The sequence below is a fragment of the Rana temporaria genome, chromosome 4 (genome assembly GCF_905171775.1).
Source record: "Rana temporaria chromosome 4, aRanTem1.1, whole genome shotgun sequence".
NCBI classification, from domain to species: domain Eukaryota; kingdom Metazoa; phylum Chordata; class Amphibia; order Anura; family Ranidae; genus Rana; species Rana temporaria.
The window spans coordinates 468,560,798-468,577,359 of NC_053492.1; the positions used below are offsets into that span (position 1 = coordinate 468,560,798).

Genomic DNA, 16,562 nt, shown 5'->3' on the forward strand with positions numbered 1-16,562 from the left:
AGTATGGAGGTTGGAGGAGCTGGCTGGAGATCTGGTGCAACCCTGAGACCTTGAGGTGCACCTAGAAGTCCTGAGATCAGACCCTGAGTGTTCCCTGAAGTCTAGGTCAGGAGTTCTGATTCAATCATCCCCAAATAACCAAAACTGAACTGTCAACGTTCCGAGTCTATGCACTACATGTTAATGATCTCCCCTGCAACCTGGATGTCTAACAATACCCCTTGTGATGGTGGGACTCTGTGCTTTGTGAAAGATTGCTGGGTTACGCCAGATTTTGGAGAGAAAGACACATGGGGGTGGATTCAAGAAGCAATTGCGCCTGTCTAACCATAAGTTACACAGCGCAATTGCTTACTTGCCCCGGCGTAACGAATGCTCCTGATTCAGGAACCTCGTTACGCCGACTGCAGCCTAAGATATGCGCGGAATAAGGCTCTTATGCCCGCATATCTTAGGCTGCATTCTTGCGATGGCCGCTAGGTGGCGTTCCCGTTGTGCTCAGCGTATAGTATGCAAATTGCATACTAACGCCGATTCACAACGTTGCGCGAGCCCTGCGTACGCAATTTACGTTGTTTCCGTACGGCGGTTTTCGCGTAAGGCTACCCCTGCTATTAGCAGGGGCAGCCAATGTTACGTATACCCGTCGTTCCCGCGTCGCGAAATTTGAAATTTACGTAGTTTGCGTAAGTGAATCGTGAATGGCGCTGGACGCCATTCACGTTCACTTTGAAGCAAATGACGTCCTTACGACGTCATTTGCCGCAATGCACGTCGGGAAAGTTTCCCGACGGAGCATGCGCTCTACGCTCGGCGCGGGAACGCGCCTAATTTAAATGATTCCCGCCCCCTACGGGATCATTTAAATTGCGCGCGCTTACACCGGGCATTTTGCCGGCGCGCCCACGCAATTTACGGAGCTACTGCTCCGTGAATCAAGGGCAGCGCAGTAAATTTGCGGGGGCGCAGGGCAAAAACGTTGCCCTGCGCCTCCGTAAAAAAAGCGCAATTCTACTTGAATCCAGCCCACTGACAGGAGTAAGCTAGGTTTGAGCTTTTCTCTAGGAAACTGTTTGTTATGAGGAACAGAATTTAGGCCTAGGCTAAAGGCCTGAAACAGCCGGATGGCAAGTGTGGAAGCCAGGAGGCTAAACTGTTGGTTATGCAAGATGCAGAAATACTTTTGTGTTTGTTAACTCTCGTGGTAGGTGCGTTTTCCAGTGAGTAGTGGTGTGGAGTGTCGTGCTCGCCCCCTCCCTTGGACGACAGGAGAGTCAGGACGCTCTCTACGTTGCAGATAGAGAAAGGAGCTGTGTGTTAGTGGGCGTCCTGACTCTCCTGTAGTCCAAGGGAGGGGGGCGAGCACGACACTCCACACCAGGAAGAAAGCCTCACATTACTGTGTGGAGTTACAGACAGAAGAACAGGAAGTGAGGATTTCTCAGAAGAAATAAGGACATTTATAAGCAAAATGGAAGGATGAGGTAAGTGAAGGAGGACGGCACTAAGGTAAAGGAAGATATTTAGGAAAAAGAATTGTACCTTTACAACCCCTTTAAAGCGGGGGTTCACCCTATTAAAAAAAAAAAAAAAAAAAATATTTTATTCTAGCATTACATTCGGCATCGTAGCGCGAGCTACAGTATGCCGGTCTTTTTTTTTTTACCCCTGTACTCACTGTGCTATTGTACATTGAAGATTTCGGGGAATGGGCGTTCCTATGGTGAGAGAAGGTGATTGACGGCCGGCCCTGGCACGTCACGCTTCTCCGGAAATAGCCGAAATAGGCTTGGCTCTTCACGGCGCCTGCGCATAGCCTGTGCGCAGGCGCCGTGAAGAGCCGAGACCTACTCCGGCTGTCTTCGGGGAGCGTGACGTGCCAGAGCCAGCCGTCAATCATCCTCCCTCTCCATAGGCACGCCCATTCCCCGCGGGAGTCGGAATTTTCAATGTGCAATAGCACTGTGAGTACGGGGATAAAAAATGTAAGACCGGCATACTGTAGCTCGCGCTACGATGCCGAATGTAATGCTAGAATGATGTTAAGGAGGGTGAACCACCGCTTTAAGTAGGACGGCTGGTAAAGAATCTTTATAAAGAAATAGCTCGATGGGGTTCCTGCAAACTGTGGATGTTGTCATGATGGTTAGTAGTGACTCACTAATCTGCCTCATCTCACAATATGGCCTGCTCCAACGAGGGTGAACAGGAACTGTGGGACAGGGAACCGCAGACAATGTTATCTAGAGGCCACAGCCCGTTACCTCGGCTTGTTGGTGTAGTGCAGAAATCTCCTGCAGGTCTCTCAGCTCTGTATACTTCTTTGCTGCCATATAATCCTGCTCCACCTCCTCCATCTTCCTCCGCACCTCCTGGGTCAGGGCGCTGGCTGACTCGATCATCTGGGAGAGCGCCAAGAGCTACAGAAAAAAAAGAGATAGAGATCATGACGGTACATCCTGACTTAGGGAGAACCTAGATTTAGGAAACAAGATTAACCAACATTAAAACAGAACATGCATTAAATTGGATCTATTGTTCAGGATAAGGCAGGCATGTCCAAAGCCCAGCTTGTGGGCCAATCGCGGCCCGCGTTTCAGTTTTGAACGGCCGCCTGGTGATTTGGACATGTATATCTTTTGTGGCTCCCAATGACCTCCCAGCGCCGGGCCCCAATGGCCTCCCAGCGCCGGCCCCCAATGACCTCCCAGCGCCGGGCCCCAATGGCCTCCCAGCGCCGGCCCCCAATGACCTCCCAGCGCCGGGTCCACAAAAGATATATATGCTGGCTGCCTTGGAGGGGACAGGAAGGGGGCGGGATGAGTGCCGTACATACAGGAGGAGAATTTACAGGCGGACTCTGTAATAGGAAGTCCCATCTCCTGCGCTGCCATTGGACGACTGTTCTGTCCATCAAAGGAGACAGGACTTTCTATTAAAAGAGGCCGCTGTGTAAAAAGGAGTTTCTCCTGTATGTAATCTTTTGGCGCTTGTCCCCTCCGAGGCTGCAGATGGATGGGCATCAATCAGGCTGCACTAATGGCAATGGTGAGTCTGCATTTCTGGCAATGGTGGGTGCTGCATTCCTAGCAATGGTGTGTGCTGCATTCCTGGCAATGGTGGGCACTTGTGAGGCTGCAGATGGGCACTGATCCTTTCTTTGCTTCTCAGTTCTTTATTTAAAAAAAAAAAAAAATTCCCTGAAACTTCCCTCTTAAAATGAAGGTGCGTGTTATACGCCAATAAATACGATATATCCAAATAACACTCCCAAACTCATCTCTTTACTCACACACAGCCACAAAGGCAAGAGAATTCTTGTTGGGCAGTGTATTAGTTGCTCGAACTAACACACTTAGACCGAATTGTAATGGTTCAAAGAATGTCGAGCAAAATGGTCGGCCCTCACGCATGTTCACTTTATGAAATCTGGCCCTCTTTGAAAAAAGTTTTTGGACACCCCTGGCATAAGGCTCAATTCCCAATGCTTTAACACAAGGATAACGATCTTTATTCCATACAACCTTAAATTTCAAATCTTATTAACCACTTAAGACCCAGACCAATATGCAGGTAAAGGACCTGGCCAGTTTTTGCGATTCGGCGCTGCGTCGCTTTAACTGACAATTGCGCGGTCGTGCGACGTGGCTCCCAAACAAAATTGGCGTCCTTTTTTTCCCACAAATAGAGCTTTCTTTCGGTGGTATTTGATCACCTCTGCGGTTTTTATTTTTTGCGCTATAAACAAAAATAGAGCGACAATTTTTTAAAAATTCTATATTTTTAACATTTTGCTATAATAAATATCCTCCAAAATCTCAATAAGCGTTTATCGATTGGTTTGCGCAAAATTTATAGCGTTTACAAAATAGGAGATAGTTTTATTGCATTTTTATAATTTTTTTTTTTTTTTTACTACTAATGGTGGAATTTTCGTGGCTGCGACATTATGGCGGACACATCGGACAATTTTGACACATTTTTGGGACCATTGTCATTTTCACAACAAAAAAATGCTATAAAAATGCATTGTTTACTGTAAAAATGACAATTGCAATTTGGGAGTTAACCACTAGGGGGCGCTGTAGGGGTTATGTGTGACCTCTTATGTTTTTCTAACTGTAGGGGGGTGGGGCTGGACGTGTGACGTCATTGATCGTGTTTCCCTATATTAGGGAACACACAATCAATGAAGCTGCCACAGTGAAGAACGGGGAAGCTGTGATTACACACGGCTCTCCCCGTTCTTCAGCTCCGGGGACCGATCGCGGGTCCCGCGGCCTCGGTCACGGAGCTTCGGACTGGGTCGCCCACAACCCACGGCTGGGCACTTAAAGAGGACAGACAGGTACGTGCTTGTGCCCAGCCGTGCCATTCTGCCGACGTATATCTGCAGGAGGCGGTCCTTAAGCGGTTAAATGCCATGGGAGATTATCAACTGAAAAAGGGAGGAGGGGTATATAGAGAATAGAACTGATCCGAGGACAGAGCCTTGGGGGACCCCAACAGAAAGAGTAAAGTAGGAGATAGAGTTGTTGGTTAGACTAACGGAGCTCCTAGATAGGAGGAGAACCAGGAAAGAGGAGAAGGTGGTCACCCGGTAGCAGAAAGGTCCAATAGTAAGAGCGCTGAGTATTAGCCATTGGTTTTAGCAGTTAGTAAGTCATTAGTAAATGTTAATAGAGAAGTTTCTGTGGAGTGCTGTGGGTGAAAGACAGACTGTAAGAGGTCAAGAAAGTTGTTATCATTGAGGCAGAAACTCAGACAAGATGTAGACCAGACATTCAGAAATTTGGAAATAATAGGAGCAGCAGGTTTTTAGTTGTTCAGACTTGTGGGGTTCAGCAAAGGAATTTATAAGTATTGGGGTTACCAGTGCATGTTTTGGAGGGGAGAGCAAGAGGCCAGTAGAGATTAAGAAATTGGAGATGTAAGTTAGAGAGCCTAGAATGGAATGCAGGCGAGCAGAGAGGGAACTAGGTCCAAGGGGCAGGGGGTTTGGTGGGCATTTGAGAAGACACCCACAGCACAGGTGGCCCGTGCATTGTGGGCGCATGGGCGCTGCCCCCCCCCCAACACCCCTGCCGTCCTCACTATCCATGTGCCCGGCCCCTTTCAGGACACTGGGCACATGAATTCCTATGAGGTGGTGGGCGGATGTGTGTTTTTTGAAGCACCTGATTATATATCCTTATAGGATTAAAAATAGGGGGGACTCGGGGCGCAGAGAGTGCTCCCCGATCCCACCCAATTGTGTGACCATAGCGAATGATTTTTCGCTATTTTCACACTACAGTTACTCCTTGCCAATCAGGAGGCAGGTCAGTAAGACCTGTTTGGCCAAAGCGCCAGGCGATCCTATTGGATGCCTAGCGCTGTGGAAGAGGAAACACACTGGAGCCGGATCCGATGCTGCCCGGAGGACACAGGAGGAGAGGAGGAGGACACAGCAGGAGAGGAAGTGGGGGGGGGGGGTAGTGTTGCTGGCTGACGGTGCCGCGAGCCCCGCGGCCGCCCCTGGTGTGGCGGGTGGGGTGCATCAGTGCCTCGCCACCCGGAGGGGGGTTAGTGCAAGATGTTTGCCGCCACCCCAGAAGCCCATCAGCCGCCACTGACCCACAGTATAAAATATGGCTCAGTTTTATACTGTTATGCACACTCTGAAGTTGGGAGACGGTGTGAGAGCGCCAGTATCTCTGTTATACGAATGCAGATCCCAGAACATCCCACCCCATCCTGATTGGTCATAAGCAGTCTGCATTAGCTGTACTCTGGGGAAGCAGCACACATGGCAGACACTCACCCGCCTATCCAGGTCAGTTGTCCCTTTGGTGGCAGCCAACGCTCGCTCTCTCTCCTTCGCTGCATCATTCAGCATTTCCACCGCTTCCTGCAGCTCTTCCAAAGGGGTGAACACGTCCTTCCTGTCTGCCGGTTCTGGAGGGGGATCTGGGGGTCCACCGAGCATCTGTGGAAGAGGCAAACAATGCAGTTGTTCAGCAGGGACAGTGGGGTTGATTTACTAAAACTGGAGGGTGCAAATGCTGGTGTAGCTGTGCATGGTAGCCAATCAGCTTCTAACTTCACCTTGGTCAATTAAGTTTTGACAAAGAAAAAAAACTGGAAGCTGATTGGTTTCTATGCAGAGCTGCACCTGTTTTTACGCTCTTGTTTTTGTAAATCCACCCCAATGTCAGGTAACACAGCACAATCACATGATATGTTATACTGCTGTAGCACCCTCTAGTGCAGGGGTGGGCAATTATTTTTTCGATGGGGCCACATGAGAAACGAAAAATATTTTGGAGGGCCGGGCCAAAAGGCTAAACTCAATACTGCATAAAATCAATTGTATTTCTTTATAAAAAGCAGTAAATATCATTGTTGGAAAACTGGTACGAGTACTTGTTATAGACATGGCACAGGAGGGGGACAGAGGCTGGGGACATGGCACAGGAGGGGGACAGAGGCTGGGGACATGGCACAGGAGGGGGACAGAGGCTGGGGACATGGCACAGGAGGGGGACAGAGGCTGGGGACATGGCACAGGAGGGGGACAGAGGCTGGGGACATGACACAGGAGGGGGACAGAGGCTGGGGACATAGCACAGGAGGGGGACAGAGGCTGGGGACATGGCACAGGAGGGGGACAGAGGCTGGGGACATGACACAGGAGGGGGACAGAGGCTGGGGACATGGCACAGGAGGGGGACAGAGGCTGGGGACATGGCACAGGAGGGGGACCGACGCTGGGGACATGACACAAGAGGGGGACAGAGGCTGGGGACATGGCACAGGAGGGGGACAGAGGCTGGGGACATGGCACAGGAGGGGGACAGAGGCTGGGGACATGGCACAGGAGGGGGACAGAGGCTGGGGACATGACACAGGAGGGGGACAGAGGCTGGGGACATAGGCTGGGGACATGGCACAGGAGGGGGACAGAGGCTGGGGACATGGCACAGGAGGGGGACAGAGGCTGGGGACATGACACAAGAGGGGGACAGAGGCTGGGGACATGACACAGGAGGGGGACAGAGGCTGGGGACATGACACAGGAGGGGGACCGACGCTGGGGACATGACACAAGAGGGGGACAGAGGCTGGGGACATGGCACAGGAGGGGGACAGAGGCTGGGGACATGACACAGGAGGGGGACAGAGGCTGGGGACATGACACAGGAGGGGGACAGAGGCTGGGGACATGACACAGGAGGGGGACAGACGCTGGGGACATGACACAGGAGGGGGACAGACGCTGGAGACATGACACAGGAGGGGGACAGACGCTGGGGACATGACACAGGAGGGGGACAGACGCTGGGGACATGACACAGGAGGGGGACAGACGCTGGGGACATGACACAGGAGGGGGACAGACGCTGGGGACATGACACAGGAGGTGGACAGAGGCTGGGGACAGGCAGCCACTGTTTAATCAATAACAATTGATTAAACAGTGGCTGCATGTGATGGCACAGTGGTTGCGTTTGATGGGCACAGTGGCGACAATTGATGGCACAGTGGCTGCGTGTGATGGGCACAGTGGCAACAATTGATGGCACAGTGACTGCGTGTGTTGGCACAGTGGCTGCGTGTGTTGGCACAGTGGCTGCATGTGATGGCACAGTGGCTGCGTTTGATGGGCACAGTGGCTGCGTGTGATGGGCACAGTGGCTGCGTTTGATGGGCAGAGTGGCTGCGTGTTATTGGCACAGTGGCTGCGTGTGATGGGCACAGTGGCTGCGTGTGATGGGCACAGTGGCTGCGTGTGATTGGCACAGTGGCTGCGTGTGATTGGCACAGTGGCTGCGTGTGATTGGCACAGTGGCTGCATGTGATGGGCACAGTGGCTGCGTGTGATTGGCACAGTGGCTGCGTGTGATTGGCACAGTGGCTGCGTGTGATTGGCACAGTGGCTGCGTGTGATTGGCACAGTGGCTGCATGTGATTGGCACAGTGGCTGCGTGTGATGGGCACAGTGGCTGCGTGTGATTGGCACAGTGGCTGCGTGTGATTGGCACAGTGGCTGCGTGTGATTGGCACAGTGGCTGTGTTTGGGAACAGTGGCTGCGTGTGATTGGCACAGTGGCTGCGTGTGATTGGCACAGTGGCTGCGTGTGATTGGCACAGTGGCTGTGTTTGGGAACAGTGGCTGCGTGTGATTGGCACAGTGGCTGCGTGTGATTGGCACAGTGGCTGTGTTTGGGAACAGTGGCTGCGTGTGATTGGCACAGTGGCGACAATTTATGGTGGCACAGTGGCTGCGTGTGTTGGCACAAGTGGCTGCATGTGTTGGCACAAGTGGCTGCGTGTGTTGGCACAAGTGGCTGCACCCCCCCCCCTCCGTGACATACAGACTGCCCCCCCATGACATACAGACTGCCCCCCCCTGGACATACAGACTGATCCCCCCCGTAGGTAGCCTATACAAGCCTGTGTCCCCCGCGGTCATCTTGATGCAGTGTTCCTCGGCAATAGCTCTCGGCGCGTGCAGAGTTAATCTGACTCAGCTGTGTTGTAGTGCAGCAGCTCTGCGCTCGATTTCAATGGACTGAAATCGGCACATGCTCAGTTGCTACAAGGGATGCCAATTTTCTTGGGATGCCGATCTTACTGCTACACCGGCCCTGCCTACTGTTATCACCGCGGGGAACATTAGACAGCGTTCGTTTGAACAGCTGTTTTCCCCGCTGCGCATAGACACTCCCCCTTGGACGGATCTGTCCAATCGCGAGCAAGGAGGAGTGTCTATGTGACTCCCCCTTGCTCGCGATTGGACAGATCCGTCCAAGGGGGAGTGTCTATGCGCGGCGGGGAAAACAGCTGTTCAAACGAACGCTGTCTAATGTTCCCCGCCGCGGTGATTAACGTGGCAGCGGCGGCGGTTTCAGCGGCGGGGGTGGGCCGGATTAAAAGGTCCGCCGGGCCGTAGTTTGCCCAGGTCTGCTCTAGTGTGTGCTACTAGTATAGAGTAGGAAAATTATAGTCTGGCCAGGAATAAACCCAAGTCACCAAATCTGGGTCAGGGTTATTAGAGGCCAGGGTTGGATGACACATCCTGGCAGCTCTCTGGTGCCTCTTCCTGTTTCCAGAATGTTGGAGAATGTTCTGGAACTAGTGGACAGAAGCTAGGGGTTGCCTTGAATATTTAGGGGCCTTTAGCCAACCCCCAGGTTGGCTAAAGATATGAGCCATGCCAGCAGGGGACGTGGAAGATGGAGAAGCAGTGCTGAGCGAGTCTGTCAGTGGCCCTTGAGGTCTTATCACACTTCCTAGCACCCAAGGGCATGCATTTCATCAAGGCGATTACTATATTGCAGAGGCCACTGAATAAAGCTGCATCAATTGTAATGGTTTGTACTAGGGTTGTCCAGATACCGATACTAGTATCGGTATCGGGACCGATACCGAGTATTTGCGGGAGTACTCGTACTCGCGCAAATGCTCCCGATACCTAAATAGAATACTTTTTTTGTATTTATCAACATGTTCTATGAAAATTCTTTGAGTTTTTTACTACTGCGTGACAAGCAAATAAAACATTTTTATTCATTTTTACTCATTTTTATTCTTTTATAATGTCTTGAGTTAGAGTTCTTCATAATTCTGAAGAAAATATCCTTAGTCTGTATTGTGGTTTGAAAACTGTCACATGACATTTTAAAAAAGTATCGGTATTCGGTATCGGCGACTACATGAAAAAAAGTATCGGTACTCGTACTCGGTCCTAAAAAAGTGGTATCGGGACAACCCTAGTTTGTACAGAATGGCCCAGATTCACGTAGCACTTACACCAACGTATCTCGAGATACGACGCGTAAGTGTAAATGTGCGCTGTCGTATCTGTGCGCCGTGCCCACAGAACTAGATACGCCTGAAAATAGGCTTCTTCCGACCGACGCAAGTTTCCTACGCCGTCGTATCGTGGGCGCAAATTTACACTGGCCGGAAGGGGCGCTCCCATTGATTTACGATTCGAATATGCAAATGAGTGAGATACGCCGATTCACGAACGTACTTGCGCCCGGCGCATTAATATACGTGGTTTATGTAAGACGTACGTCCGGCATAAAGTTATTCCCCATCTATGAGTCGCAACTCATGCAAAAGTATGGACCAGGGAACAGCCGTCGCATTTTATGTCATTTACGTAGTACATGAATAGGGCTGGGCGTAGGTTACGTTCACGTCGTAGGCAGTGATTCTACGTATCTTATTTTCGACGTGATTCTGAGCATGCGCACTGGGATGCGTCCACGGAAAGGCGCATGCGCCGTTCGTTCGGCCCATCATTTGCATGGGGTCACGCTTCATTTAAATGGATCACGCCCACTTCCACCTACTTTGAATTAGGCTCGCTTACGCCTACGAATTTACGTTACGCCGGCGCAACATTGGGAGCAATTGCTTTGTGAATTCCATGCTTGCCTCTCTGCGTTGCGTCGGCGTAGCGTAAAAGAGATACGCTACGGCGGCATATATAGGCGCCGAGGTATGTGAATTCGGGCCATTGTGTCCAGAAATTTCTACACTGAATACTGCAGTTTACAAAGTTCCTTCAAATTGCTGTCCTAGAAGGACCATAAGGGAACTTTTCCATAGCAGAGGTGGAAGCACAGTGCTGAACACACTATAGCACTTAGGCAGCAGTGGGAATTTCCTCATTCTACAACCATGGCAGGAATTTATTAGTGGCTTTCCCAAACGGTAAAGTGCTACATGATGATGAGGAACGGCAAACGTAGCAACAGAAAAAAAACTAAACACAGAACAGCTGTCATCTTGCTATACTTTCCATTTTAAATGGAGTTGTCACCAGTCAGACACTCACACACAGGGCCGTCTTTAAGGCGGGGCAAAAGGGGAAGCTGCCCTGGGTCCTGTCATTGTTGTGAGGCCCAAAGCAGCTGCCTCATACTTGCCAACTATCCCAGTTTAAATTCCCTTGAAGTTTTATTCGTGTGCTGTGTCCTGATATCTCAGTGTGAAGTGCTGCTACTAATGCCGCCCAGCTCTGCCCTATTGTTGTGTACAGATGACTTACCTTCAGAGCCTGTGTTTACATGTAAATAACCATCAATTCATATGTAAAAAAAAGGGAGCATTCATATGTAAATTGCTGAGGTTGGCAGCATTCATATGTAAATAAAGGCGGCATTCATATGTAAATAAAGGCGGCATTCGTATGTATATCATGCCCCTCTGCAGTGAAGAGATGATGTGCTGTAACCTCTAGCAACCAATTAGTGGGCAGTATTACTGTACAGTAATCTCTAGCAACCAATCAACAAGAAGAAATCATGTGCTGTAACCTCTAGCAACTAATCAGTGAGCCGTAATGTGTGCTGTAACCTCTAGCAACCAGTCAGTAAATGGTAATGATATGCTGTAACTAGGGTTGTCCCGATACCACTTTTTTAGGACCGAGTACAAGTACCGATACTTTTTTTCAAGTACTCGCCGATACCGAATCCCGATACTTTTTTTAAAATGTGTCCCCAAATGCAGCCGTGTCCCCCCACAAATGCAGCCATGTCCCCCCCATATATGCAGCCATGTCCCCCCACAAATGCAGCCATGTCCCCCACATATGCAGCCATGTCCCCCCCATATCCAGCCATGTCCCCCCCATATCCAGCCATGTCCCCCCATATCCAGCCATGTCCCCCCCATATCCAGCCATGTCCCCCCCCATATCCAGCCATGTCCCCCCCATATTCAGCCATGTCCCCCCATATGCAGCCATGTCCCCCCATATGCAGCCATGCCCCCCCCATATACAGCCATGTCCCCCCCATATCCAGCCATGTCCCCCCCATATTCAGCCATGTCCCCCCATATGCAGCCATGTCCCCCCATATGCAGCCATGCCCCCCCCCCATATACAGCCATGTCCCCCCCATATACAGCCATGTCCCCCCCCCCATATCCAGCCATGTCCCCCCCCCATATCCAGCCATGTCCCCCCCATATCCAGCCATGTCCCCCCCATATATGCAGCCATGTCCCCCTTACCGTACATGCTGCCGCGCCGTCGCTTGGTTAATACGGGCAGGGAACATTACAGCTTTGAATAGCTGTAGTCTTTCGCGCCGCGCTGCGTATAGACACTCCCCCTTGCTCGGGATTGGACAGTTCACCCGAGCAAGGGGGAGTGTCTATACGCGGCGCGGCGGGAAACACTACAGCTATTCAAATGAAAGCTGTAATGTTCCCCGCCCGTATTAACCAAGCGGGGATGCGGCGGGATGCGGCGTAGTGGGGGGATGTGTCGGCGGTGGGGGGAGTATTCTATTTCGGTATCGGGGGTATTTGCGGGAGTACGAGTACTCCCGCAAATACTCGGAATCGGTCCCGATACCGATACTTGTATCGGTATCGGGACAACCCTAGCTGTAACCTCTGGCAACCAATCAGTAATGTACAGTATTACTGTACATTAATCTCTAGCAACCAATCAACAAGAAGAAATCATGTGCTGTAACCTCTTGCAACTAATCAGTGAGCCCTAATGTGTGCTGTGACCTCTAGCAACCAGTCAGTAAGTGGTAATGATATGCTGTAACCTCTGGCAACCAATCGCAATCACTGCCTGATCTGATACAGTAAACTGATTTTAAGTCTAGCTGATAGATATTGTATGTCTCAGAGCAGGTGGAGAGCGAAATTGCATGGGGGGGGGGGGGGGGGGCAAGAACATTTTTGCCCAGGGTCCAATCAACATTAAAGACCGCCCTGCACACACACACACCATGAAGTGTAATGCTTTTCTCTCTCACCGTACTCCTCCTCCGCCTCTCCTCCTCTATCTGGACAACCTTCATGAACTCCGACAGCACCAACGTGTCTCTCAGATCGGAGGTGCGGCGGCGGAGCGCCTCCTGTACCGTCTGCAGCCTGGAAGGAGAGAATATTGGAGGTCTGTGTTGACCGGGCAACTCATGTGTGATACAGTAAATGATATCCAGCTAGTATCCCCCAACCCCCCCACCCCCTGTTTTACTTACCGGAGCCGCGAAACTTCCACAATTCTTTCCCCAAGCTTGAGGCGGCTCTTCATCGGAGATTGACAGCAGTGCAGCCATTGGCTCCCGCTGCTGTCAATCAAATCAATGACGCGGCGCGCCGGGGGGCGGGGCCGAGTGATACACTTTTTTTGCCTTTAGTTAGCCTTTGAGCTTTAAGCAAGCCAGTTCCTCTGCTACCTCTGGGCCATATTCTCAGAAGAGTTACGACGGAGTATCTCTCTTTTTTGACCTTTTATCTATGCGAGTGATTCCTAGAATCATTTTCGCATAGATACGCTGAAGATCCGACATGTGTAAGTCACTTACACTGTCGGATCTTAAATGTAATTCGCCGCCGGCCGCTAGGTGGCGTTTACGTTCAGGTCTCATTTGTTTATGCAAATGAGCCTGATACGCCGATTCCCGAACGACTTTGCGTCGCTTACGTCGTTTGCGTAAGCGTAAGGTTACCCCTGCTATATGAGGGGTAACCTTACGCCAGTCCCACGTACGCCATGTTAAGTATGGCGTCGGGTCCACGTCGTCTTTTCCCGTCGGGTACGTCGTTTTCCTAAGTCGTTCTTGAATACGACTGTACGTCAATGACGCACACGTCGGCGTCATTGACGTTTTCCGCCGAGAACTGGAGCATGCGCACTGGGCTATTTTTAGCCCGGCGCATGCGCAGTTCGATCGAAACGGGGGCGCGCTTAATTTAAATATAAGCCGCCCCCTTTGAAATACGCCGGGATACGCCGGGAAGGAATACGGCACTTGCTCCAGTAAGTTGCGGTGGCGTAGTGTAAAAGGCTTACGCTACGCCGCCGCAGAATATTGGAGAATCTGGCCCTCTGTCTCTAACAGGTACGTCCATAAGGGGCGCATGGGCGCCGCCCCCTCTCTCCTGGCACCGCTCTATCACCATAGATAGATTCATGCATTGGTCACTGCTTTTTGGGCACTTGAATTACAGGTGCGGCGGGGGTGTTTTTTTTAGAAGCACCTGATTAATGCCGTAGGCTCTAATAGGCATCCAAAAAAGGTGAACAGTGGGCACTCAACGTTGTATTAGCAAAGCGACGGGATTCACTGAACCGCCTCTCAGTCAATCAGGTGCTTGTATAGCATTTTTAGGGTGTGCCCCCCCCCCCCAAGTATGTTTTTGTGTGTTGGGTCTGTTACCTGTCACCTGATTGGCTGAAACGTCAGGCACTGTGATTTGACGCCTGATAGAGAGGACGAAAGAAGACATTGAGCCTGGAGCGTGCAGGACACAGCCACTGACCCGCTGCGAGACAGGTAAGTGCTGGGCGATGCACACTGGCAGCATTTGATGGGGCACAGTAGCGGCAATTGATGGCCACACTGGCAGCATATGATGGGGCACAGTAGCGGCAATTGATGGGCACACTGGCAGCATTTGATGGGGCACAGTAGCGGCAATTGATGGGCACACTGGCCGCATTTGATGGGGCACAGTAGCGGCAATTGATGGGCACACTGGCAGCATTTGATGGGGCACAGTAGCAGCAATTGATGGGCACACTGGCCGCATTTGATGGGGCACAGTAGCAGCAATTGATGGGCACACTGGCCGCATTTGATGGGGCACAGTAGCGGCAATTGATGGGCACACTGGCAGCATTTGTGTGGGGCACAGTAGCGGCAATTGATGGGCACACTGGTAGCATTTCATGGGGCACAGTAGCGGCAACTGATGGGCACACTGGCAGCATTTGATGGGGCACAGTAGAAACCATCAGGAGTAAAAAATCCCCCATCATTGGTGTCATTGGGCGAAATTCTGCCCCACCATTGGGAGGAATTCTGCCCCATCATTGGGAGGAATTCTGCCCCATCATTGGGAGGAATTCCGCCCCATCATTGGTGTCATTGGGAGGAATTCTGCCCCATCATTGGGAGGAATTCTGCCCCATCATTGGGAGGAATTCTGCCCCGTCCTTGGGAGGAATTCTGCCCCGTCCTTGGGAGGAATTCTGCCCCGTCCTTGGGAGGAATTCTGCCCCGTCCTTGGGAGGAATTCTGCCCCGTCCTTGGGAGGAATTCTGCCCCGTCCTTGGGAGGAATTCTGCCCCATCATTGGGAGGAATTCTGCCCCATCATTGGGAGGAATTCTGCCCCATCATTGGGAGGAATTCTGCCCCATCATTGGTGTCATTGGGAGGAATTCTGCCCCATCATTGGGAGGAATTCTGCCCCATTATTGGTGTTATTGGGAGGAATTCTGCCCCATCATTGGGAGGAATTCTGCCCCGTCCTTGGGAGGAATTCTGCCCCATCATTGGGAGGAATTCTGCCCCTTCATTAGGAGGAATTCTGCCCCTTCATTGGGAGGAATTCTGCCCCATCATTGGGAGGAATTCTGCCCCATCATTGGGAGGAATTCTGCCCCATCATTGGTGTCATTGGGAGGAATTCTGCCCCATCATTGGGAGGAATTCTGCCCCATCATTGGGAGGAATTCTGCCCCATCATTGGGAGGAATTCTGCCCCATTATTGGTGTCATTGGGAGGAATTCTGCCCCATCATTGGGAGGAATTCTGCCCCATTATTGGTGTCATTGGGAGGAATTCTGCCCCATCATTGGGAGGAATTCTGCCCCATCATTGGGAGGAATTCTGCCATTATTGGTGTCATTGGGAGGAATTCTGCCCCATCATTGGGAGGAATTCTGCCCCATCATTGGTGTCATTGGGAAGAATTCTGCCCCATCATTGGGAGAAATTCTGCCCCATCATTGGGAGTAATTCTGCCCCATCATTGGTGTCATTGGGAGGAATTCTGCCCCATCATTGGGAGAAATTCTGCCCCATCATTGACAGAAATTCTGCCCCATCATTGGAGTCATTGGGAGGAATTCTGCCCCATCATTGGGAGGAATTCTGCCCCATTATTGGTGTCATTGGGAGGAATTCTGCCCCATCATTGGGAGGAATTCTGCCCCATCATTGGTGTCATTGGGAGGAATTCTGCCCCATTATTGGAGTCATTGGAAGGAATTCTGCCCCATCATTGGTGCCAATGTATAAAAAATCACCCCAAGGGTCGGGTAACATCAAGTAAAGGGCCACATCTGGCCCCCGGGCCGCCGTTTGGAGACCCCTGTTCTAGACCCTTGAAAACTTCGTTTTTTACAACCTGAAAAACGGTGGTGTGTACGCGGCATGAGATACGCTTTCAGGTGACCAAAGCATTATTGAAGGGTCACATGGATAAGGTCCCAGAACCAATTCCAGCACCGTACAACATCAGACCTTGCTCACCTCTCCTCCACCTCCCGGACCTGGACCTGCATCTCCTTGTCCACACTCCACCCGGACCCCCGGACCGATCTCCCTGCAGAGTGTAGAGCCACGCCTCGTGACTTCAACTGTTTCTCCAGGTAGGACACCTGCCTCAGGTCCCGACGGACCAGCTCCGGGCTGCGCATGGCAGCAGGCTCCGATAGAAGCTGTTCCAGATTCTGTAGCCATTGTGATGTGGCCTTCAGCTCGCTGAGAAGACTTTCTTCCTGCAAAAGGTTTAGAAAG

The 16,562-nt window shown here is 51.3% G+C and overlaps 1 protein-coding gene across 1 annotated transcript in view; it reads right to left on the reverse strand.

Annotated features, from left to right (window-relative positions):
- LOC120938078 overlaps nucleotides 1-16,562 on the reverse strand; it is an 87,990-nt gene that overhangs the window by 36,060 nt on the left and 35,368 nt on the right. Inside the window, exons 13-16 of the mRNA XM_040351764.1 lie at nucleotides 16,296-16,543; nucleotides 12,783-12,900; nucleotides 5,804-5,968; nucleotides 2,265-2,420 (exon numbers count right to left, since the gene is read on the reverse strand). Of these exons, the coding sequence (XP_040207698.1) occupies nucleotides 2,265-2,420; nucleotides 5,804-5,968; nucleotides 12,783-12,900; nucleotides 16,296-16,543 (687 nt within the window). The remainder of the gene's footprint in view (nucleotides 1-2,264; nucleotides 2,421-5,803; nucleotides 5,969-12,782; nucleotides 12,901-16,295; nucleotides 16,544-16,562) is intronic.